This window comes from Emys orbicularis, chromosome 1 (assembly GCF_028017835.1).
Source record: "Emys orbicularis isolate rEmyOrb1 chromosome 1, rEmyOrb1.hap1, whole genome shotgun sequence".
NCBI lineage: Eukaryota > Metazoa > Chordata > Testudines > Emydidae > Emys > Emys orbicularis.
Window position 1 is genome coordinate 173,190,431 of NC_088683.1, and position 26,445 is coordinate 173,216,875.

Here is a 26,445-nt window from a genome sequence, read left to right on the forward strand (position 1 = left end):
AGCTTCTGTCTTGAGCACTCTTCCCCTCCTGGTTCCCAGTCAGCAGAAAGCTTCTGAATCCCCCTCCAACCTGACTTGAGGTCTCTCAAATCTTAGTCACACATGTTCAGAAGGCAAACAGAGTGCAGATCAGAGGGACTGCAGCTTGCTTCTCTTTCCCCTTGTTTATATTTAATATTTTATCAGGTGAAATGACTAGTGTTCACTCTCCTTTCTCCTCCACTATGGTGCATGTGTATGTCTATATTTTTACTACCTGAGTGCAGTGTCAGTATATGTGCTGTATACAATACTATGGGACACAGTCTGTCCAGCTGTTCTCCTTTTACACCTCAGGCATGGTGCAGAAGGAGCAGAGACTGAATACAATTATTGCTATTAGAGTCCCTAATAGGCATCATTCATTCCTAGCATAGGAGCTGGGGAGGGGCAAGCAGGGGGAATGGCCATAGCACACCAATTCAGCAGTCCCCAGACCTCCATATGGTCACTTGGGGATGACAACTAGCCATCTCAGGTTGCAGCAACCCCTCCACTATGGATACTGCACTGGAGCTGGACAGAGAATGAGGGAGCTGTAGCTTTCTCCCTAACAGCCCTCCCCATCTCACTGCTGTGTCCCATTTTAACTTGGCACAGCAGAGACTGTGACCCTGTGTGTAAGAGTCAGTGATAGCAATTGTTATATTGGGTCTATGTTACAGTTCAAGTAAGATATGATATAAAAGCAAAGCCAGGGACCTGATGGATTTATCTAGCCCCTCAGTAAAACATCAATAAGCAGTTATGAGGGGGGTTTAATAGAAGACTTCTGGAACTATGTGCATAGTGAACGTGCCTTTTCTCGAACTGAGTGCTCTGAGTTAAGTTAGCGAGATCTATTGTTTTTCAAGTCTTAACTTGCCAATGATTGACCAGTCAAATAAAAGTCCAACAGCAGAAATCACCATGCTAGATACCGAATTCCTCCTGGTCCCGAAACATCTGTAAAGATCCTAGAAAGCTAAATGGATGCCAAACAATTAATAGAAGCTTAGAAGTTAGATGGAAAAGACCTTAGATCTTCCAATTCCTTTCCCCATAGATGCAGGATTGAATAGTTGTGCACCAAACATCATAATATGAAACAGAGAAAATAGCATGGCCAGAAACCAACATGGACTTGGAAAAAAATGTGTCCAGCTGAGATTTAAAATAAATACATACAAGAGGAGTGGGCAAAAATGGCTAAGATATAATAAATTCTGGCCTAATCTTCACCCAATATTCAAAATTTCCGAGGTTTGAAAAAGTGTGGCTGTTTTCTTCCCCCGCCCATTATTACTCATTCTGCTGTGCTGCCTAGTTAAAGCTAGGGTAAGAAGCAGAATATCTGAAAGCACCAGCTTCCCAGTACAGTATCTGGAGACAATAGAAAGAACCCTCCAAAAACCAAAAAACCCAACAATCACAAACAACACCTGCAATATGTCACACACAACACAAGCAACACCCAAACCCCTGAAACTAAAACCTAAGCCAGTCCAGGTAAAACAAGTCAGCAAAACTGAACACACATGCAAAAGATTCCAAGAGCAATAAGATGTGACAAAAGAAAGCCACAGTTATGGATGAACGTATCTGAACAGAACAGCTTTGCATTATTCTGATATGACAGACAGATGTGGGCAGAATTCCTCAGTGAAGTAATGCTATGGTGCTGTAGAGGTGACCTGGGCAAACATTTTGGGATAGAGAGCAAAGGCAACACAGCTGAAATCTGGAAAGATGTAGGCAGGAAATAGGAAGAACCAAAATTCTCAGAAGAAACTCTTGGTTACCTGAGATTTCTAGTCCAGTTTTGCAGCCAAAAGAGGGCTAGAGAGTAAGGTACGGTTGAGATAAGCATTTAATTTGGGGGGGGGGGGTTAGTCCAAATCTTTTGAGGTTCATTGTTCACTAGCCACTATCTGTCTGAAGGGTTGATAACTAAGTCCTTAGACATTATTAGTGACCTGAACATTCACTGGTGCAAGAATGCACCTTTTATTTTTGAATGATAGTTCAGCGACTTGTTTTAAGAAGGAAAAAAAACCATTTAGACAGGCTTAAAAATATATGCAAGCTCACGTTAGTATAGTCATCTGTACTCAAATGAAGCATATTGATGACAAGAAAATGCTCCTAGTCTTCCTCCTCCTGTGGCTATGACCATCATCATTCTGTATATAAGATGTTATGAACTAATTTCTTGGGTACATACGTCTCAGATACTAGGATCATTAAAAACAGTAAGATACGTTACAGTTCTTGTAATTGCTACTTCTAGTATATCCTAAGTGTCGGCCTCTTCCCCTCTTCATCAGTATTTAGTGTGTACTAACCACACATGTATGTAGTCATTATAAAAAAAAGGCATATGATCTTGGTATCAATTTTAGGAAAGAGAATACTAAGACTCTTCGAGAAGCTAAATTACTGTAGTTATTGCTGTCAGTTTCGTTAACATGTATTTTATTTGCTTTTCAGCCAAGCCAGAAATCTCCATTACCCTCCAAAATAGTTCCAGTGGCAGCGTTGGGGAGGTGAGTGATTTTAGAATTGACAGAACGTTCAGGGACCACAGGAAGTCACATCCGTGATTTAAATTCAGTATTTCATGTCTGTTCATCTGAGCTATTAGTGAACCAGCTTATTGGTTTGGAGCAGTGTGCTTTAACTAGACATAAAGCACAACTATTGCCTGCTACTGATTGTAAAAGCTCCCAGAACATTTTTGCAAGAGTAAGTATGTTGACGCTTGACTGCACCTTCATACGCATCCAGGAGGGAGTTGTTGAGGATGATCCAAGGGGATATTACTAGCAGTTTTGGTGATAAGAAACTAAACAAAGGAAAATTGAGGCTGTTTATCAGGAAAAATGTCTTTATAGAAAGCTCTATTAGGCTGTGGAACAGCCTCACAGGGAAACTGGTGGAAGCTCCCCAAATCGCTTGGATAATTAGCTACTAATGGTTGATTAAAATTGATTGTTGGTAGGGTAAAAATGAGATGAGGCAAAATACCAAAGTTTGCTGTTTACTGTAGGGAACAATTCTGCATGGCCTTTGGGGGCATAGGGTAAAGGGAGATGAGCACGAACAAAATCAGAGATAATAGAACCGGTAAGCTCATGAAAAATAGTCAAAATGCAAATCCAAATCCTTTGCTAGTGGGCCTCTTGGGCCAAAGAAGAATTTCAGCAAGCCTGCCTGATGAATTTGTCACTGGATTGATCGAAATGAGGCTGCTGTTTTTCCCCAGCTATGTTAGCCTCCATCCCAAACCATTGAAAACACTTTAGAAATTGGTGTGAAGCTTAGTTTTTCCTCGAGATTTTAAGCCAAACCCTAGGTCCTTGCAACAGCTATGTTCCAATTATAGAAAACTCATAACTCAATTATTGTGTTAGCCAATCACATTTCCTTGTGTTATCTGATGGTGGAAGGAGGCAGGGAGATTGTCTTCCCACATGGATAGATTCCTGGAAAGCCAGTTGATTGTATGAACTGCAGGCACTAGCTTGCTGGGAGTAATACTGCCTAAAGACATTGAATAGCATTTTTGCCATGTCACTGAGCACAGCTAGGCAAAAGTGGCTGTGGAATCAGTATATTTTAAAAGGAGCTGGAATTCCACTTTGCACTCAAGTTGTTTCCAGTTATGTAAGAGTCCCCCTGGGGCTTTTTTACCAGCCAGTGCAAGCTGAAACAGCCCTTTAGCTACTCTAACTTCCCTTGGGCTCCGACCAGTCCTGGCTATCACCAACCGGCAGGCAGGGCCGTGAGAGAGACCTGGCCCCAAACACGGGCCCCCAGGCCCTGAATATTGCTGGAGCCCGGGCACCATAGGCCCATACAACTCGCCACCCCTGCCAAGATTAAAGTGGAGGTGTCCGTGTAGAGGTGACACAATACCACCTTTGCACGATCTATGTTTGAAAAGCGCATCCTGTGTCTTAAATTGCCACACTCATTGCCTAATGGCAGCCCTATTGAGTTTCTAATGCACATCTCTCCATCTATCACTACCCTCTGCCCACAGTAATGTAGCTAGGGCACATGGCTCACATTGTCAGCGGAATCTTTACCCAAATTTTACAGCTCAGATCATATTTAGTATAAAACGGATCAGTCACCCAATGACCAACTGGTGACAGCATTGTCATTAAATCTGTCTGCATAGTATTTGACCAGACAGATTTAGCCTTTTGAGCCGTAAACACCTGAAATAAGTTCTGTGAACTGAAGAGTCTGTTCTTCTACGAAAGGCTGTCAGCAGACAAAACCTACATAAGCCACATCCATCCTGCTTTCAGATTAGCCACATGTCAGACACAGAGCATAGGACTGTCATCATTTCCCCCATGACCTATTTCAGTGCTGAATTTTCAATACCACAGTCTTGTTTGCACCATTCTGCTTATGTTCAAGAGGTTTTAATTCTTTCCCCCCCTCCAAATATTGAACACCTTCCTCCTCTGTTTTAGCCCCCCCAAAAGGAATAAAATCCAGTCTGGACAGCAGATTGGTACTTGCCATTAAGAAGCACTGATAAATGAGATTATAGTTAAGAAAGGACAAAGGGCTGTGGGGAGATCAGAAGGAAAAAAATCAAGTACAGCATGATTTCAGAGATGACATATCACAAGAAAAATATTTCAGTCTCCATCCTGAATGTGTGGTTTGTAACCATTGTGACGCATTTGGAATCAATTTACATGCCTTGCTTTCTTCAGAAGGGATGGATGTGTAGTGTGTGACTACCCCATAATAAAACAAACTTCTTACTTTTAAAGTAGAAGAAGGCTGAGCTTCCTTTAGCACTTCAAAATGTTAAAACAAAATTCATCTAGTGCAACACACAGGCAGCACTGGCATGGTGAGGCTCCACATGCTCACTGTCCATTGATATGTCTATGCCCCAATGTGGAGGCACCCCATCTAGAGAGAGGCTAGTCCAATCTTCAGGTCTACCCAGTCTTTGCCTTTTGTTGGCTGCCATGAAACCCAATTAGGGGGTAAATGTGTCATATGCTTGGGAGTAAGTATGGTCTGTCCTTTGCTATTCCATGCAGGGTGCAAAACATAGGCTTATGCATGTTTCTGTAATCTTTGACATACGTGTGCCAAGTTCTATGGTAGCTAGTTCTATGTACTTGGCACATCCTTGTGCCAGGCAGTCTTTCTGAGGACTTGTCAGGATATCTGAAATAAAGGAGGCTGTGCCCTAAACTTTCCTTTTTCTTTAGTGCATTGTCTGGACCTAGCTGAATTATTTCCTTATATAATTTTTTTTTTTAAATATGGATATCTATCTATCTGCTAGGAACAGTACTGAGAACACCATCTCCTCTCTCTCAAGCCACTAACAGAATTGGATAATGAATTTCAATCCTCCCAACCTGGCCCAGCTTTCACTCAAAGATCTATATTGAGGGTGAAATGATTATACATTCCATTTAGCAGTCCCTTGAGCTTGATAAATCTTACCTTTAGTTTAGAAATAGAAAGAACTAGATAAGAAATGTCATCATCCTAAAAGAGAAGTAAATGGTTGTTATTAAATGGGAATGGCCAATATGTTAGTACAATTTTTTATTATTATTTTTGTAATGAATATTTCAGTAACGCGAATCATGTCCGAAATGTTTAGACTAATAACTTGATTTATTCTTACTATCCTATAGGCTAGTCTTACCTGTATTGTAAGGAAGGCATTTCCCAAGCCGAGCCTCACATGGTATGTGGATGGAGAGATTCTTAAAGACCAATTTGGAGGTAATAAATGTTAATCAGAAATAATATTCTTATAAGCCAAAAGAAAAGCAATTGGTGCTGCATTACGCATGTTAAGTGGAGGGTTGTGGGTACCCATTTCAGTGCAGAAGGAACATCCTTACGTCCAGGGAAGAACAGCTGACAAGCAGTGATGGCTCCCATGCAACAATTCCATTCGTGGAAATGACAACTTGGAACAGTCGTGTTTATCTGATTAAATCTTTGTACCAGATCTGAGTTAAGCTGTATAAGTTTGTTTTTCAGAGCTAGCATTTCAGAGCTAGCATTTCGCACTGCTCTGATTTATGGGACACCGCATAAAAGAAGGACTAATAGCTTTTCCATCTTACTTTCAGGAATATCTATTGAAGCTGAAAATCTACAAGATGGTGAAGGTTTCTATGAATTGAGATCAATACTGAAGATACAAAGTACAAACCAGTCAGGCACTAATCAGACTTTCTGGTGTACGTGTAGTTTTCCCTTCCGGGGGAATAAAACGTGGAATATTTCATCTGGAGAAATAGTAATTTCTTCTGGTAAGTCATCTTTAATTATGACACATCTGAAATCTAAAATATTCAGAACACAGAATGCATTGAACTTTCTGTAACTTAAAGTAAGAAAAAAAATGCCAGGCTCAGGGAAATACAAGATTTTATGTATAGAACTTACATGAGCATGTGTCAGGCTATACCGCGTGCACAGTTTCAAGATAAGACCTTAACTGTGCTAAGGATCTGTCAAATATAAACTACAACAGTTTTAAAAAAAAAGTTGGCTTCCACACATGTGGACGGGAACTCATTCCATTTACTATTACACCACTGCCTGCTACAGTCTTGAGCTAAGTATACATTGGCTTAGCTACAAGGCACCAGTACATTATTATTAACAAGCATTTTTCAATGTGCACTCCTGGGGAAAGGCATGCATGTGCGCAGTGTAGCTGTCTGGAAAGTCAAGCCTCTCAGAGTTAAGGCCAGATTATGTGCAGTGAGAGTAAGGGATGAAAAAGGCTCTGAAGACAGTCAAACCAATAGGTAGGATGTGTGGAGCCCTCTCTGCATTCCATTAACACCAGCTGGGTGCCTTGTATTCCACTATTGTGGAGTTGAATGGGGAACTGCCCTGCATTAAGTAGTTGAAAGCCTTCATGGACATGGGGTCATAGCAGCCTAGAGGGTAACTGCATTCCTGGGGATGCTGTAATGACTGTGGGACATCTCTTTTCCCACTCCATAATTAAGGAGGGGGTAGCAGTCCACTGGCACGCAGATGCATGTGCACTGTTTCTCTGCCACCCACGTTCCTCCCTAGTGCACAGACTTTGTATTTGTCGCTGTGATGGGGACATGATTCATTTCTTAGTGACCATTCCTACTATGTATGTCCAGTCTTAACTTTAAAATGTTAATGACTTTGTTGCTTTGCAGCCAGTGTTGGTCACATTTAGTTATGGGTGTGCTTCCCAGTGAAGAATGTTTACATTCCAAGATTCAAATCTCAGCCATTTTGAAAGGTTTCTGCAGGGGAAATAAGTGTGTGGCGGGATTGTCATATGTACATTTAAAATAACTGAAAAGATTTTTAAAAGTAATCTTCTTTTAAAACACCAAATATTGATAATGTCAGCCCCACAGTGAAGTTGTATCGACAATCGATCAAATCAAGGATTTCCAAACTTGACTGTAGGATTTACTAATACCAACATAATGCTCCTCTATGCAAAAACTTACACATTTTTTTATAATGGAAAAATCATAGTGGTACTGAGATAGCTGCAATGTGATGCTTTTACCTTGTGGCACACCACAAGTGAATTATTTTTAAGATCTTATTATAAACACAAGTTTATTGTCTTATTTAAGAACTGATTTTATTTGGCTATTCCCAGGCCATGTATATAACAAAGTGCTGTTTCCAGCTTTTACAACCACAGCTACAAAAGGTAAGATAAATTACTCTTCACTACATTTAGTATCATGTTATTTGTTTTCCAACTGGTGTGCCCACATATGTGCACAAGTTTCTAATGCTCTGTTTTCCTGCTGGAATAGTGGGCACCCAAACTTGCCATAGTATTTCTGGATGGACTGAACAGTATAGTTAGAATACTCTGCTTTTGTGCAATTATCAGAAGTTCAGAAAATAACAAAAGACTTAATTGTGGTGCTACCTTCATAGTTGCACCATTTTGAGCTGTAATCTATCATACCTAATTCTCATAAGCTAAGCAGAAAGTTACTCTTTGAATGGGAGGTATTTTAAGGAACACTGAAGGTGCTTCTGGAAGTTTGGGTTGGCAGTTGAATAAGTGGCTCTCAGTATTAAACTGATGCCTGAGAAGAACATTAGGCAGCTACTGTGCTATTAACAACACTTCATTCAGATTAGGCACACTACCAAGGTCCTATACACTTGTGATTTTTAAAGAGTTGATGGCACATTTCACAACAGTCTGGTTGCTAATTCAGGTATCCTTTTTGACCAAATTCTTGCTTTCTGTCACTGTCAGTTCTGCTGATAGTTTCAGCTAGACAAATTATTCTTCACGTCCCCAAACCTAGCTGCTGTTGAGTAGTATTGTTGGAGCAAATACTCCAGTGTGTTCCACACTAGAGATGACTACATTTCAGTGATTTGTTGAGTGATCTGCATGTATGTATATATGTATGTGTCTATGTAGTCTGTATGTATATAGAAGAATCGGTGCATATTGAACTTGGAAAAAGGAGTGTCCAGTGCCCTGGTAGGCCAATGGTGTGAGAGGCAGTGAACACTTAAATGATCATGAAAAGTGCTGCTGTTAAGTCATTGGTCTAATCCGGGTATGGGTTATATTAAATTTAAGAACATAAGAATGACCATACTAGGTCAGACCAATGGTCCATCTAGCCCAATATCTTGTCTTCCAACGTGTCCAATGCCAGATTCTTCAAAGGGAATGAACAGAACCAGGCAATCATTCAGTGATACATCCCTTGTCATCCAGTCCCAGCATCTGGCAATCACAGGCTTAGTGACACCCAGAGCATGGGGTTGCTTCCTTGACATTCTGGCTAATAGCCATTAATGGATTTATCCTCCATGAACTTATTTTTTTTAAATCTAGTTATGGTTTAAAATATAGTTTTGGCCTTCACAACATCCCCTGGCAATGAGTTCCACAGGTTGACTGTGTGTTGTGTGAAGAAGTACTTCCTTTTGTTTGTTTTAAACCTGCTGCCTATTAATTTAATTGGGTGAGTCCTGTTTCTTGTATTATGTGAAGGGGTAAATAACTCTTTCTTATACATTTTCTCCACACCATTCATGAGTTTTTCTATCATATCCCCCCTCAGTCATCTCTTTTCAAAGATGAATAGTCCCAGTATTTTTAATCTCTCCTTATATGGAAGCTAAAAACAGTACCAGATGAAAAAAGAAGAAATTTCAATCTGCGCAGAGAAGCCTGCTGTCTCCTATTAGCTAACATATAGTGGCTTTTTCAGATACAGTGCAGTGCATTCTGCAGTATAGATCAGAATTTCAATTTCAAGGCTTTACTCCTAGTTATGCATCCTTGTAGCAGCCTAAATGATTCCCCTCCCTCCTTGGTGTTCACTAGAATTATACAAACCCTACAGAGTGCAAGTTACTGTAGGCACATGAACCTGCAGTGTTTTGTGGACGGGAGCTGTCAACAGCACAGCCCCTGCTTGAAGATTCTTGTCATACAGAAAAAGAACCCTCATCCTCTTCCCCTTCACAGCAGTTGGTCCTCCCCTCCTGTTTCAAGGACATCATGCTTACCTTGGACTGTTGGTGGCCTACTCCCCTCCCACTGGGCTTCTCCTTGAGCTGGATGTGGCCCGCCCCTCAAGGGTGTATGGAAGACTCCCATGGGGGAATGGCCTTCTGGTGTCCCCAGAATACACAGGGGAAAGGAGAGGGGACTTGTTCTGGCTGTAGAACCTGGTCAATAGCATCAACCCAACTGTAGAACACATATTTAAACCTGGCCTAAGGTTTGCAAAACAAGTGATGATGTCAGCGGGGTTGAATATCTGTAGCAACGTTGCACACAACCCTTAGGTTGACCACATTTGGTTACTCGTTAGCATGCTCCCCCATGCTCCCCAGCATGCTCACCTGTTAGAACGGCATGAATAGAAGAATGGCTTTCAGCTTTTCCTTGCTTATGAGTCTCTGCATCTCCTGATTATATTGATTCTCTGAAAGATAAGTGTGAGGTTTTGTAAATTGCCTTGTGCCTTTGGAACCGTTAGTGGCTCTATTTTCAGGAACATAATAAATGATGCTGCTGTACTGAAAAAGCTATTTAAAAGTCCTTGTTGGATTTGGTTGCTTATAGATCCTGGAATTTCAACATTTCCATCAAGAATCATGGCTACCACAGGTAAAATATTTCATCCTATTTTTCTGCTAATAGATTCTTATCTGTACTTGACCTGTGCTTACACATCAGGCACACAATGAGGCAAGACTGAGAATCACATTTCAGAATGTGTTCATGCTCTAGTGGTACCCACTCACACTGAGAAATGGTGTAATCCACAGGGCTTTTTTCAGTCTGGCCCTTCCCATATTGGCTATGATCTTAACTAAGTCTGAAGAGGCATGACACAAATCTTGGGAAAATTCTCAATCACTTTTACTTGATAGATAAAAAAAAAATAGACTGTTGTGTTGTATAAATACTGAATAGGATTGTTACACACATTTACTGAATTAAAAAATAAAGTAGAATACTTTACAAAAATTGTATTACTACTACAGATAATTGATATGGTGGTGATCGAGAGGAGATAGACCAGAAGTTAAAACTACCCCTGCACTCAAACATCATAACTGCACGTCTTCACTATTAATATGTGCCATATGTTCCATATTCAGTATTAGTGTATTCATCAGATATGTCATCAATATTAAGTTCCTACCCTCACTGCCAGGTTTCTTGATTTCACTTTCCTGTTTGGTCCAATTCTGCATCCCCTAACTCAAATGGTACAACATGACTATTGGTTGGTAAAATTAGTTTTGTGTGTGGTTCTTAGTTGACAGGAATCCATCAATATTTGCTTAGAAGTTTCAATTGATTATGACCTCATTGTTGCAACTTCATGGATATGTAATCCACATATGTTAGCATGGGCTACATACAGTGTTATACAAAGGAAAGCCTTTCTGTAGTGACCACTTAATAGGTCTAATTAATAATGCCGCCATTCCTGGGCTAAAACAAGCTTAGAGATAATGGTATAATTTTCATCTATATCAGTTATTGTGTCCTGCCTCTCCTTCTAGAAGAGTTTGGAAAACACCAGACCTGTTTGGTAATCCAAGATGTCAAGGCTAAAACTGCGAACGAAGACCTTGTTTAACTAAACTGAAAGTGGGAATAAAGAGCATACAGCACTTACTCCACACACAAACCTAGCAACCTTAGATACTTAAAAATAGTGCACGCAGCTAGCCTATTCAAAAAAGTATTTCTATTATTATCCGCAGCCTCCTTCTCTGCCTGTCTTGTTAAGTTTCTACATTTATGTAATGCCTCTGCTCTTAAACTTAAATAGACTTGGAGCAGAGTCTCCAACTGTATGTTAGCACGGGGCCTAGTACAATAGCCTTGACCTTGGTTGGTTACTCTAGGTGCTACTATAATATTAATACTAAACACGCCATGAACTAAATGCCTTATCACATAATATTTCTTTTACATAGGACTTCAAACTACATCTTCAACTTCCCTAGACTTCACAAGCCCAGTAACCTCTGAATCTGTTTCCACTGCACAAAGTAAGTATGATTCAGGCTCATTCTTGTGTCTCAAATGTTTTCTATTTTGCTGCAGGAATTAAAGAAAAAAGTTAAATACAGACAGACACTAAATAACTGACATCAATTTTTTTGGCAAAAATACACTTAACTTACATTTACACCATAGGTATAATCCTGTTTCACACTGTGTTACAATCTGGTAGTTTGCAGTGTAGTTGGTCCCATAAAAGGTATTACCTCACCGACCTTGTCTCTCTAATCTGGTAGTTGGCAGTTTAAGAATAAATCTGTGAGAAATCACGGTTATGATGTAGTAGTATGTATTGTTTGTTTCAGAAAATATGCATCAGTTTTAGAAAGTGAATTGAGCAAAAATATTGTGTATATATGTTTTTTATAATTAAAAAGATATTTGAAAATGGGACTATATTACAGATACTGAAAGTTCAAACCAAGTATTGTAGCACCAGAGCATACACAGAGTGCTTAGAGAAATAAAATATTTACAATGTATGACTCAACTTAGGCCTTGGCTACACTGGCGCTGTACAGCGCTGCAACTTGCTGCGCTCAGGGGTGTGAAAACGCCCCCCCGCCCCAGCTCAGCGAGTGCAGCGCTGTAAAGTGCCAGTGTAATCAGAGCCTGCAGCGCTGCACGCTCGCTCGCAGCACTGCAAGCTATTCCCCTCGGAGAGGTGGAGTACATACAGCGCTGCGAGAGCTCTCTCGCAGCGCTGGCGGCGCGACTACACTTGCGCTTCACAGCGCTGCCGCGGCAGCGCTGGGAAGTCCCAAGTGTAGCCAAGGCCGTAGTGATTTCCTCTCTTCCGTCTGTGGCCGTCTTAGTGGGTCTTGCTGATACTCCCGTTTGCATGATGAAATATGACTCAGCTGGAAGCAGAGCTGGGTAAAATTTTTCACACCTTTTTTTTTTGGTTTAAAAAAAAAAAAAGCAGATTCAGCTACCCCAAAACATTTCACAAATTTGTGTTAATTTTGCCAAACTGCTTAAGTAAAAAAAGACTAAAAAAATTCAAAAGATTTCATTTCTACACTTTCAAAATGAAGCATTTTGATTTTTTGTTTGAAACTATTTTTCGTTTAAAAAATTCCTTGAATTTTACTTTAAAAAAATAAAAATCAAAAAGTTAAAAAATGCTCAAAATCAAAACAAAACATTTCAGGTTGAAAAAAGTGTTTGGTCCTAAACTATTTTTCCCCCTTTCCCCCCCGCCCCACACTTTTGGAATTGTCGTTGAACCAAAAAAAATCTGTTGTTCACCCAACTCTAGTTGAAATGTAATGCAGGGTTTTATTCAAACACCCCTGGAGGGATTAGCTCACAACAAATGTCTCTGGTGTACACCTGACAACTCTATGACAGTCCCATGAATCAAAAGCAGACTAAGTTTTGAATCTCTTACATGTGGTCTGGCCCTGATGGTTTGGAATAGCAAGGTCCTTCCTAGAACCAAGTACCTTTCTAGTAATCAAAATACTGCCTTTTTAAGTGTCGTTTGCATTATGAGGCCCAGTTGTCTGTCTCTCCCTCCAGCAGCTTGTATGATCCAGGATTAGGCAGGCATTCTTTCTCCCCTTGCTAGCAATAGGCTGTAGACTTACTGGCACGTAATATAATCATGCACAAATGAAACAACCCCAGAACGTAAAAGATAAACCACATGCTGTGAAGAATGGCAACCCCTGGGGCATGGAAAAGAGTCAGTGCAACAGACTACGCTAATCTCATCTTCCTCCTCAGAGCAACACCATAGACATGGCTCACAAATGAAAATATATTTGTATCTTACAATACAGACAGTGCTCAGTGTCAGCTGTACTGTGCATTGGCCTTTTGTCATCTTAGACTTCAGAGAAGGGCAGACACTACATATCCGTGATGGCGCTTAGAACGTAGGGCAAAAGTGATTGCTTTTCTTTTCTTTTAAATTCAGCTTCTCCTAGTCTCATATGGCTCCAGTGCACCCAGTTTGACACAGTGGGCTGTTTCCATAATGAGTGTTTATCCTCTTACACTCAAACATTAAAGCTTTTCAGAAGGTTGCCTATCCCAGGATACACATTTGTTAGTTCCATACCTACCTGTAATATCAAGCTGATTCAGCAGGAACTCTTACCTTTGGCTAATTCCACCTTTTGGGTCAAATTCAGCCCTCCAGGAGGCTGCACCACTCCTGTGGAAGTCCGTGGGAATTGTCTCCACTTTCTGAAGAGATGAATCTGGCCTGAAATATGTAAAGGTACCTTTAGCAGCTTTACTTACATGTGATGGCAAAAGACCAACGCTCTTGATTCTGGTATTGTAAATATTCCTTAAATTGTGGAGTGTGACTATGCAAATTAGCTTAGCGTAACAATACTTACACAGACACGTAGACAGACATTGGCAACCTGGGTGAGTGGTGACACCAGAGGAAGAAACTGAATGGCTTAGTAATAACATATACTTTGAGGAGGTAAGAAGGTAGTGTAAAATAAAATGGAGAATCAAAACAGGTTCCAAAGACACAGAAATAGTAGCAAGGAAAAAAACCATAATAGAGCATGTCTATGCCAGCTGGATTATGTGGAGGCAAGCAAAAAGCTGCCAAACAAAATGTGTAATCTTGAAAGCTTGTCTCTCTGACCAACATAAATTAGTCCAATAAAAGATTTATTATCTCACCCTCCTTGTGAAATAAATAAATAAAATAAATGAAAACCTTTTAGCTTGCTTTGCAATATGCAAATATAAATGTCTGCCACCCAAAAAGGCTTCAGCTACACTACAGATATAAATGAGTCTGCCAACCTAGTTAGAACATGTTATAACTGGCTCAGGACATTGGTAAAAAGCTGTGATGTAAACAGGACTTCAGCATGTCTTATCTCCTGTAAACAGGGAACAACTGCGTTGGAGCTGGTTCCCCTGACTCAATTACAGTTGCACAATAGGCAGGGTCTTTGGGTGTCTGGGTGACCCAGTGCTCTGCATAACACTGCTCCTTCCTTTCTAATAACTCACTCACTTCTTTCCACACCAGTGTCACCATAGGCTTCTTCAAAAGATGCTTTGGGAGGCAGCTGAGTTAGTGAGCAGAGGATTTGCCCTCTAAATCCTCATTAGTATAAAAGTTGTTTGATTCAACTTATTTCACAGCACTCTTATTGAAAATCCAGGAGACAGCTGGTGTAAGGGAATTGCTACAAGCAGAGAGTGCACACAAATAGACTGGAAGGCTGTGAGGGGGCAGTATTGGAGCTCTTGCAAGGGCAGCCTGTTCTATGCTTCGCTTTCATGTTAATCCCTCGTGTGCAGCACCCGGAGACACTTGCGTTTTGAGTGTTAGGTAATAGCTTTGTCTCACCTTCTCAGGCTTGCAAACATTCTCAGATGACTTCGTGCCATTCTTGCAGACTCAGACAGGTGTCAAGAAGGATTGACATTTTTAGCAAGTCTGAAATAAGCCGTCTGGGAGGATTGCTTGTTATGTGCCTGAATGTCAATTCCTGATAAATAGCTGGTTCAGCTCTAGCCTATTTAGCATTTTACTTGATTCCTTTTGAACTGTTAAATGGAGAATTGGAATTGGCTTTCACGAGGGTCCTGATAGTCACTATCTCAAAACATCATCTTGCTAGAGCTGGATAAAACATGGGTTTGTTTCATTGGTGTTCATGCAGAGAACCTTTTTCCACAGATTTGATTCACATATGTTTGGCTTCAGCTTTGAACAAGCCCCAAAACTCAATTAAAACCACCAAGTTTCAACTGATTTCCCATTGAAACGATAAATCAGTTCAGATTTTCTCAAAACTCAGACTAGGTTCCTTAGAAATGTTCACAAACCTGAATCATCCTTTCATTAAACTCATGCTGTGTTTCTACTTGATGACAAAACCCCAAACCTTGCTTTGGGTTTTTGTAAAGAAAGTCCCATCCAGTTCTTTATCATCATGCTTGTCTGTGAATTAACCAAAACGGCTGATATTAGATGAAACAGCCATTAATCATCATCCAGTCAGGAGACCGTGAGGAGAGTCTGAGGAATGGTAAGCACAACAATGTTGACTAACACAACTTTTGCAAACTGTTGGTTTGTTTTCCAACAGGCCAGTTTGATTCTGCCACAGATACACAAGGCTATACCAACACCATAGCCTCCAGTGAGAGTGAAACATCACAGCGTAAGTAGATGATACCTATCTCTCTGGGTATATTTTTCTTTGTAAGATTTCATTAAATAAAAGATTCTGGATAAAGGAGGCTGGAAACTGAACGCTTAGAGCAGCAATGCAAACTTACCCAACATTGTGCTTCAAATCTAGTGGGACCTGGGAATTAGCTCCAATGGCAGAGAGTAGCTCAATCTCAATTTGCCCATTGAACCATTGATCTTTTTGCTGAGTGTCAACATTTGTGGTGATAAATATTAGGATATAGACCCTATAAAAATAGGTTGGTTCCCCTAATTTATTTCTCATAGGCCATCAGGTGGCAATGGTTTTCAGTCATTAGTCAGGAAAAGACCAGTGACCTGGTTGCAAAAGATTTCCTAGTTCATGATCATTCTCTTGAGCCAGCCAGTCTCCAAGTATTAATGTTTTCATAGGCTGTAATGTTTGTAAGGCTGAGGCATGAGTGCTGCCTTACAAGCCGTGAGAAGAAATCCCCTATGGCACGTTATTCTGTTTGTAATGGTTCACACACAAAAATATAAGGATCAAACAAGCTAATATTGATCGCTCACACCAAAACTGTTTCTGACACATGTTCCTGAATGTTATTTTGTGTTATAATACGGAGTCTGATATTGGACGCACATGGGGCGGGCTGTATTCCTGACAGGAATTCCTAATAAGATGATTTTTTTTTTTTTTTTTTTTTTTTGCTTTCCCCTCCACCAATAGATTTATTTCAACACACTTAGAAGAACTTAACAACTTAGAAAAAAAGACTTATAACAACAACCTCTCTCTTGAAATGACCTGGGTGAACAGCTGGCACATGAACCCAAACCTTTCCTAGCCCACTGACTTCAGGTTTATGGATTTGAACTTATGCAAGTTGCAGCTGGGCGCAAACTATGTTCTAAAACAGGTGGCATCACATTGTGCTGCTTGCCGTGACCACTCCAAAGTGTAATCGCCAGGCCACAGGCAGGAGTCCAGAGTTGGAATTGGGTTGATGATCTTTGTAGTTAATACGCAAACCTCATGTTTATCTAGTCCTCTCCACCTCCACCTTACGCATTCCCAACTCAAGCTCCTGTGGTCAGCAGTGTATTATCGCCTAGGCCGACAAATTTGCAGGGGCGGCAAATAGCAGCATTTTTGTAATCGTATCAATCATAGCGCATATTGAAACCACCAATGATGGCGCGATGCCATTTAGTAAACATACTCGTGAGAATCCTAAACTGCACTGGACCCCCACTTGAATGCGGGGTTTGGATCCATGCGCGGTCCTGCGCTATAAGCGAAATCACACTATACAAACATGCGTTCAAGTGAGGGTCCACTGTACTTGTAATTTTATTTAATGATATTTAGATTCATTTTAGTTCAAACGAATTTGTAAAAAAACTAAAACAAGTTCATATGTGGCTGGGGGCGGCAATTATTTCGGGGCCTAGGGAGGCAAAATCATTAATCCATCACTGCCTGTGGTTGGTGTCTGTGGACTTCACCAGCATGAAATAAGGTCTCATACGGCACACATGGGAAATTACTTGCTAACAAAATATATATATCAAAAGACACTAAAACTAATATTTTAAAAAGTTTCAGTGTAGTGATGATAATGAGTATTGAGGTATTGGATCAGAAGAGCAAGGCATGAATTTCTCAGAAGCTATGTGGAGTCATTGGTTTAAATCTAGTTCGGGTCAGCTGTGACTAAATTGTTTCCATATCTGGTATCATTGGTGGCCTGTGCAAAATGGGTTACATTTCAGTTTATGGTTGACAGGATGACAGAAACCACTTCCTCCTCCGCCCCCTCCTCCCCACCACCACCACCGAAGTGGCACTAATTGGCCAAGCTTTGTCGTAGCAGAGAGGGCAAACACTAAAAGGGTCTTGGAGTCTGAACTGCACTTTCACCACTAATGGTGATCAGCGGTTTCATGTCAGGTTTATGGCTCACTGGCAGGGCACTTGAGAGGAAGCTGTTTCTGTTTAAGTTATATGTGTCATCATATGCAGGACTTGAGTCTTCAGGCCTGTCAGGGCAGGAACTTTTCTCAGCACCCAAATTGAAACTAAAAATGTTTAAAAATAATGTCAGGCATAATGGTAAAATTAAAGTAGGTCCTTGGGCAGAACCAGAACACGGAGAGGGTAGTTATAACATATTAAATATATTAGTGGAGAATGCAAACAAAGCAAAGAGAAGCAATGAGTTCATGAGACACCTGAATGGAATAAAGCCCTAGTGACAAAAGATTTAGCTAAACCATGGATAAACAAAACAAAAATACAAAAAAGTTGTATCAGATATTTTCCTTTTTCACCAAATCAGTTAATCTATAGTGTGGGAGACATTTTAATAATAATACTTCATTTCTTTCATGCTTGATTTGTGTTTGTGTACATAGATTGCAACTCTTCAGGGCAGGTAGTGTCTGTTGACTGTGTTTGAATAGTGTCTAGCAGAGGGAGGCCCTGATCCCAGCTGAGTCCTCTCTATGTGCTGCCATAATACAAATGGAAAACACTAAAAAGAATAAATATGAAATGCTGTTCAAGCTGCTATATAGATTTTGCAATTAAGATTTTGCAGTAGATGTGTATCTCTGGTTTTTTTTCATAGCATGCTCATCCCCATGGGAATTAAGCACTTATTATGTTTGGATAAAATAAGAACTGATGTAAACTTCCATCTAAAACTTGAACTGAATTTTTAAAAAGATGCACAATATTTGATTAATTTATTAAAAAAATTCTTTGACTTCTCTGTTCTGGTCAGAACCAAAAAGCCGCATGTCATGGAAGTCTCATGTAAAGCTAGGGCCATTGTCTTTTCTTTTATCTGTTCAATTATTTAATCTCCCACAGGTTGTCTGTGCGGCTCTTGTGGAATTAACAACCATATTTTGCCAACTAAGTATTGCAATGGAATTTATATTTGAGTATAGTAGGTTTAGGCACCAGACATTATACCTACATTTTTTAGGCTGGTCTGCTATTTCATTTACTGCCAGAGTCCAGAAGACAAAAGGACATAAAATAGCAAAACTAAGCCTAATGTGGCTTGTAAAGTAACTTTTGAAAATGGATTGTTTTTATATAGGACTGAGTGACCCTACTACTGCAGCCCAACAGAGCAACGTGAATACAACCCTCTCCAGGGAGAATGTAACCTTGCCACACCGTAAGTGTTGGAGCAGATCTAAAATGCATGCCGTCGTGTGGTTAATTATTTTATCCGTTGCTTTGGAATAGTGATGAACTGAGGAGGCAGGTCCAGAAAAATGACAATAAATCCTAAGGCAGTACCAGTCACAAATTTTTGTAGCTTGGCTAAACTAGCAAGGTTGGGAAGGGGATGTAACTGTTTACAAGGCAATGAAAGGTGATTTTGTAGTTGTGACACAGTATTTGGGGTTATATTATTGGCTCTGCTACCAAACTCACTTTGTGATTTTTGGTAAGTCACTTGATATTTCTTGGACTCAATTTCTCCATCTATAGAGCAGGTGAAATGGTTACCTCTCTCCCAGAAGTTCCGTGTGACTAAAGTCATTGTTTAGTGGAGGTTTTTAACATTTGTGACTACTTGTATAAATCTTTGTTTATATCAAATTTAGATCTTCGGTCAAAACTAAAGTTGGCTTTGTCCCTTTAAATGAAAGTGGGCACTCAGCTTCTGGCAGCTGGTTTTCAGCTCTTTTAGGCTCTCATGAACTATATATGGTTGTGACTTCTAAAAATCATGCTCAGTAAAATCAAACACTATTTACATTGTATGTCTATATCTTTTTAGGGAATCTGTCCTCCAGCACAATGGTTGATCCAGCTTTATTTACTAAACTTGATCGTTTATCAACTACAAGGAAACTGATTAATGGTACTGGTAAGCCATTCATTCACAACTCTCTCCTTCATAAATATTTGTAGGTATGTAAGAACTTGAGGGACTAATCCTTGGAGCTCCGGGTAGTTGCACTGGTAATAGAAAACCAACAACCCTCTCTCCCCCCCAAAAAATCAATCAAACCAGGGCTGTATATGGCAGTCTAATGGCTGTTCATGTCTCCACAATGCAGATAATCACAGCTGCTTTTGGTATTTCTATCCTGGCACATCTTTAGCAAAAGAGCATACTAAGCATGCTACTTGTGGGTAATCACCTATAACTGAAAGATGGTATTAATCTGTGAAATGTCATGCATTGCAACTTTTAACAACATGACACACCTATAGAATTCCACAGACATATCAGTGTGTTACTGGTGTTTACCCCCCTTTGCTTACTAGTGGACTGACAACATGGTTTCTGTGCTAAAATATGATTTATTTCAAATCCATTATAATGCAGTACTTTTCATTGGTTGGTGGTAATATGATAATGTTGAGCTTGTGGTTGTGTTATCACTGGCAAGAATGTCAGGTTGTTTTACCCTTGTAACCATCATACAAACCAGTGCTCCAAAAAATTGTAAATGAAAAGTTCCATTAAGTTGCTAGTACTACTAGTAGCACAGTGGGCAGAGCTATTACTGCTGTTGGCTAAAGGAAAAACAACACTCAGTTAAAGTAACAGTTGGAAGGCCAGGTTGTGAACTTTTCACACACATTATATGAGCAGTCTGTCACACGAGTAGTTAAATTGACTCAAATGGACCAGCACTGTAAGCAACTGTTCAACAGTGTGAATAATGAGTTCACACACTGGCCCACAGTAATTGAAAGAGGGCTTTTCCAGCTGCCATCCTTCATAACTTGTACCACAGCCAGACCCAAATTTTTGCTTCAAGTGGCAACTCTGCAATGCTGGTTTTGCCTTAAGTTGTATGGAGCCTTCAGTTAGCTCAGTAAGACTCAGTATTAAGTTAAAGAGTTAGAGCTTCATTGAATACACTCACCAGCACTGGAAATCTTGTAGAATTAACTAAAACACCCACAACATGCATGAACCTGGAGTGGATTCTCTGAGGGCTATTTCTATGTGGTTAGCAACATGGAGAATCTTTTCAGCACATAATCTCTGCCTAAAATTTAATCAAAATATTTTAATCAATTGTAATGGGCATGGGGCAAACTTAGGAAAACTAGGTCTGTGTCCCCAACTTTGGTGCAGACGGCAACCCTAGTGACATGTTTATGTTGGTTTCCCATTCTCATAGCATTTCTAAAACACAGTGGAAAGGGTATAGGCCAAACTTTTTCAACGTAAGTGCTTAAAAGAAAACACTCAAATCATAGTCTGATTTTTCATAAGTGCTGAGTATTTTCAGCTTCAGTTGACTTTGAATGGAGTTGTAATCTCGGCAGCTATGATATGAAGCCATTTAATTATGTGCCTAAATTAGGATTTATGTACTTGAACTGATGCATCTAAATTTGAAAATGCTGGCAATCCTACACAGGTTGGGGCTGCTGTATAGATGTGTGGGTGAGAGAGTTGCCTGATTAATTAAATTAAATAGAAATCCCTTTTTGGGGGGGGGGGGCAGGATGTTGCTTTTCCTTGTGAACTGGAGTTTGAATTATGGCTTTTTTCTGTCTCTTTTTCAGGCATGGTGGGGAATGCAGAGAATACTCGCTTCTCCTGGCCTGCGGTTGTAGCAGTCTTGCTTCTGTTTTGTTCTTTTCTAATCATTTTAGGAATCAGAAAATGGTGTCAGTACCAAAAAGAAATGTAAGTATTAGTATCAAAAATGGTGAGCAGAAATAGAGATATTAGTGTGGATTCCAGCCCAAAGTTTCAGAATGAAGTTCAGATAATTATCTTATTTTGTAGATGCATGTGTACATGGGTAGAAATGAACAAGTACAGACATACAGTTGTGTGAAATACATAATTGAAGCTTAATCCCATTCACTGTTCAATATGCTTCAATTTAACATTCCACATAAGAGAGCTTAGTTCCTTATTAAATGTTTGGGGAAATATAGGGATGGCAAACTAAACCACTTTAAAACATACCCTGGTTATTCTGAACTTGCAGTTAACTGCAGTAAGATTATATTTATCCTTGGATTGTTAACATCTTGGGACTGGGCTTTTACTTCATGGAGGCCTGTAAATCTCCATGCACAGCTGTAAATCTTTGTAAATGTGTCTCCAGATATCAATGCAAGCAACAGCTTGCTTCCTTATTTATCCAAAGGTTTTGGCTTTCACCACAGCACTTCAAGTTGTAAAAGATGTGTGTTGTCCCCAGCCCTCCACCTCTGTGTACAAGAGAGCTCACATCAATGCCAGAACATGGTTTTGAGCTGTAAAGTAGAATATGTAGGTGAGAGAACAGACATGAGCTCTACAGAATGTTAGAGAAGAATGAGGCCAAAATTCTTTCTTACCTTTTGTCCTTATATCTCTTCCCATTTTCCCTAGTAACTTTATACTGATTTTTACATCATTAGCTGTTGTGTTTTCAAAGACTTTTTTTTAAAATTCTAGTATGAACAGACCTCCATCTTTCAAGCCACCACCACCTCCAATAAAGTACACATCCATGCTAGAATCTGATGGAACTACCCCATCCTGCCATGAACTGGAAACTTTGTAATGTTTCTTGATGTACTGAAGAATATTATATCTTGTAACTGAGTAAGCCTTTTAAAATGCAGATTGCTGGAGTTTAGTCTGAATGACCCATATTCAGAGTCAAACTTCTTAAACTGACAAGGTGAGAAGCAAAGCACTCCTGAGTGTGCTTTCTCATCCATTTAGATATGCATTCATCTGACAGACTGAAGTCTAACTGCAGCACATTAGAGATTACAGGTGCTCAGCTTGGATTGGATGATCAGATGGGAATTTGCTGTCTTAATAATGGGAGTGGATTAGTGCATGTGTCACTTCATTAATCTGCCTAGAAAAAACGCTGAAGCATTTTATTTTAGTATGCCTATAATTATGAGCACTTTAAGCATATGGCAGACATAATTACTCCACAGTCTTGGTGATAATTTTGGAAGCTTTCTGACACATGCGTGAACAGGGTTTTTTTTAAACTATAATCTTTCTTACTATACAAATACTGATATACTGTGAGGTTAGTCAATGCTAAGACTAAAGAGCAGAAACATTCATTGTAGGACGATAGTCCACATATATCATCACTGACGTCCAATGTGGACTCACTTGGAAAGGCTGACGTGAGAGGAGGCTGCTGTTTCCTTCTGACATGATCTGCTGTGAAGACCTGCTGCATATATTGAAACTGCCAGACCAAGGAGAGGTCAGGCTATCTAGCGAGCCATCTTGAATGGAAGACCTAAGGACTGAAATGCATAACAATCCAAGGGGATGATAATAGAAACGGTGACTGCTTCCAGGGACGATAGCTATTGAAAATAACAATTGTTCAAAGATAAAAATATTTTCTGAAGTATATTTATATATCAAATATATTGATCTCAGTAGAGAAAAAAGGAACACAGTTCTTCATTTTTCACTCCTCAGTTGTAAATGTGAGCAGGGAGAATCCTGCTGAGAACTGGTTTAACTCTTTGTATTTGCTAAATATCTTTTAATATTGCAAACAATTTTCAGACATGTATGAAGTCAGGCTTCAACTGGAAGCAGTACAATTAATGAAAGGAAATGCCATCATGATAAAGTGTGTGTTTCACAAGGAGCCAAATTCAGACATGGTAAAGTTGAAAATGATGTGCTGGTTTAGATATGCAGCACTTTCTGCAATAGAAGTGGAAGATGAGTGTCATGGAGTTTACAAATGCTAATGTATTCCTCATAGCTTTAAATGAATGAGTTATTTGATAGGAAAAAGAAATTAAGAAACTGTTCCCTCTAAAATCTCAGACATAAGAGTATGCTATTCTGTTTGTCCATTTTTAGTTAAATATCTGAGGTTTATAGCAAGCACTTTTCTTCATAAAGAACTTTACACACTTCACGTGCACAGAATAGGGATCAGCTTTTCCACCACTGAAATGCATCTAAATCTAGTGTAAAACATAGCAGATGATTAACTGCACAGAACCATTTACATAAAGTTCAAGACAAAAAATGAAGAAAAATGTCATCCACTTAAAACTCATGGGAAAATATAGAAAGGCAAATAATACCCACGTTGGAATGCAGTTGGGACACTGCTGCAAGCTTAGTAAAAAATTAGCAAGGAATCTTCCATTGCTGCAAGTGGTCACTACCTTGGTTTTAATAAATGATCCAAAAGATGTTACCTCCAGGGCTTAGAGGAAAGAATACCACCTTTGTAACTATCTTCATTTCTGGCACCTCCCTGGGTTTTCCTTGGACATTTTTGACCCAAACCTAACTATTACAGGGTTTTCCATAGCACCCTTCACTACCATATAGAAGAGCTTCCCTGTGACATAAATCTGCCCAGCAATATCCGTGCTGGACTTCATGCAGGCGTCTGCTCTTTTCCCCTCCCTGGTTAAAGGAAGTTCTGCTTGAGGAGTAATTGTAGTTTTGATCATCATTTTGCCAGCTTCCTCAAAGACTTGGGATCTTGTTGTCTGCCTTGAAAATGGTCAGACTCTGGTTTAGACAATTCTTTCATGTAGCTGTTTCAATAGCCAAACTCCTTAAGCCAAGGATGCTCTGCCTTCGGCTCCCAGGAACTTTGTCCTGGGCACTGTGAGCTACCTTTCCCCAAGGATGCAAGTGCCTGGGCAAGTCATGGAGGAAGACTTGGATGCTGCTGTAACTGGGTGAGTTAAAGCACTTCTCTCTCTGGGAAGAAGAAAATGGAATTACTACAGGTTGACACCAGTGTCAGAACCCAGTCCCATGAGTTCATTGTAATCCTAAGGCTTTCTGAAACTTAATATGTATTTTCCTATTTTTTCCCTTTTCATTATCTATTTTATTTTCAAGACTCATTATTCAGCCACCCAGAGAGAAAAATGAATGCCATCACAAATTGATAAGTCCATTTATGTGCATATACCTATGACCACGGTGTCTTTTCCCATAGAGTTCCTGCCCTCATAATATGAGGTGGTCTGTGTCACATCTTGTATTTCACCCTGTACAGCTTTTTTTTTTTTTATTTGACTTGAAGTTGTAAAAGAAATATTATGTGAGTGTAATGCCCTGTTACCACCAGAAGATGGCTCCACAGCTGTAAATTTAATTCTCTGGTTAGTAAAGTCATAACAATAAAATGAACATCCTTACTAAATTTTTGTTGGCCACAGGTGAAATAATTATTGAAAAGGTATTGATGAGTATTAAAAACATTTGATACAAAACTTCCTTCAAAAACAGATAAATAATTAATGAGTATGAAACTCATAAGCTGCAAAATTTGCTCCAAAACCCAGATAAATATACAGTATAGGTCCTTCAGTTTTAAGAAAGTTATTTTCTAGAGTCTCCTTCCTTGCACTATATAATGCGTTTCTCCAATACAGGATAGTGTGAGAGAAGGCAATTGAAGACTGATCTTGTTCGGAAGCCATATCAGCTCATTATGTATAACCATTTTATTCTAGTACAAAGCCATGTCTTGAGAGAGAACTCAGGGACTGGATGGCTCAGAAGGTCAGTTCTGGGATTTATAGATTTCACCTCTAGGTTACAGTTGTCACTTCAGACTTGGCTGTTAGTGACTGTCGGATCACTGTTCAGTAGCCTATATGAAATGTCCTGGGTAGACTCAGTCCACTAGGTGGAAAAGTGTCCACATCACCAAAGCCATCCCAGAACTGACATGTTTGCAGGCAGAGCTGAGAGAGGTAAGGAGCGAATGGGCATTGACACTGAAGTATCTTCTTGATGCTCTAGGTGGTCTGTTCCTGCCTCACAATGGAAGCACATGGGCAAGGGGCCACATAATGGATACATGCATCGCCATTGCCCTGGTCCACCAGTTAACTCCTCTGGTCTTTATTTGCTTTAACAAAAAACCTCTGTGGCAGATGTTTTTCCTTTCCCCTTTCTCACCAGCAGCACAACTGAGCAGCAGGTATAGCAGGAAGGAAGAGCTTGTGGCTTCTAACTCTTTTAGTAGAACACCAAAGGGCACCCTCGGGAGGAGGGAGATGCTCATAGTCACCAATCATGTTAGGAATATTTCTTTTGTGGGGGTGGAGGAAGAAGGCAATGTTGGGGAGAAGGAGAAAGGAAGTATCTAATTACCAGCCCCAACCACATCACCAGGGCCGTCCCTAGCCATTTTAGTGCCCTACGCAGCCCCCCATGGAGGGGTGTGTGGCCCCAGGCCTCCACGGGAGGGCAGGAGCAGGCTTGGGGGGCAGGGAGAAACCACCCCCCAGCACGAGCCGGCGGAGCGGAGTGGGTTGGGGCCGGGTCAATCCACTTCCTGCCGCCCGGTGAGTGCAGGATGGGCTTGACCCCACACTCATGGGGCGGCGGAAAGTGGAGAGACCCGGCCCCAGCCCTCTCCGCTCTGCTACCCTGGCTCCCAGCCTTGGGGCTTGGGGGGTGGGGGGAAACCGCCCCCCAGCACTCACTGGTGGCGCGACTGGGAGCCGGAGGCATGGAGCAAGCTGGGGCTAGGTCACTCCACTTACAGCCAGCCGGTGAGTGTAGGGCACCCAACCCCTGCTGCAGTCCTCAGGGGAAGGGGTGGAGTTGGGGCAGCACTGGGGCAGAGCAGGGGTGGGAAGAGGCGGGGCGGAGCAGGGGTGGGGGCTTTGGGGAAGGGGTGGAGTGGGGGTGGGGGTGGG

At 40.5% G+C, this 26,445-nt stretch overlaps 1 protein-coding gene across 1 annotated transcript in view; it reads left to right on the forward strand.

Annotated features, from left to right (window-relative positions):
- CD96 (CD96 molecule) overlaps nt 1–22,325 on the forward strand; it is a 36,328-nt gene extending 14,003 nt beyond the window's left edge. Inside the window, exons 5-15 of the mRNA XM_065397464.1 lie at nt 2,509–2,564; nt 5,709–5,799; nt 6,156–6,338; nt 7,697–7,750; nt 10,157–10,201; nt 11,530–11,604; nt 15,700–15,774; nt 18,881–18,961; nt 19,574–19,663; nt 21,328–21,451; nt 22,217–22,325. Coding sequence (XP_065253536.1) covers nt 2,509–2,564; nt 5,709–5,799; nt 6,156–6,338; nt 7,697–7,750; nt 10,157–10,201; nt 11,530–11,604; nt 15,700–15,774; nt 18,881–18,961; nt 19,574–19,663; nt 21,328–21,451; nt 22,217–22,325 — 983 coding nt within the window. The remainder of the gene's footprint in view (nt 1–2,508; nt 2,565–5,708; nt 5,800–6,155; nt 6,339–7,696; nt 7,751–10,156; nt 10,202–11,529; nt 11,605–15,699; nt 15,775–18,880; nt 18,962–19,573; nt 19,664–21,327; nt 21,452–22,216) is intronic.
- Nucleotides 22,326–26,445: the final 4,120 nt, after the last annotated feature.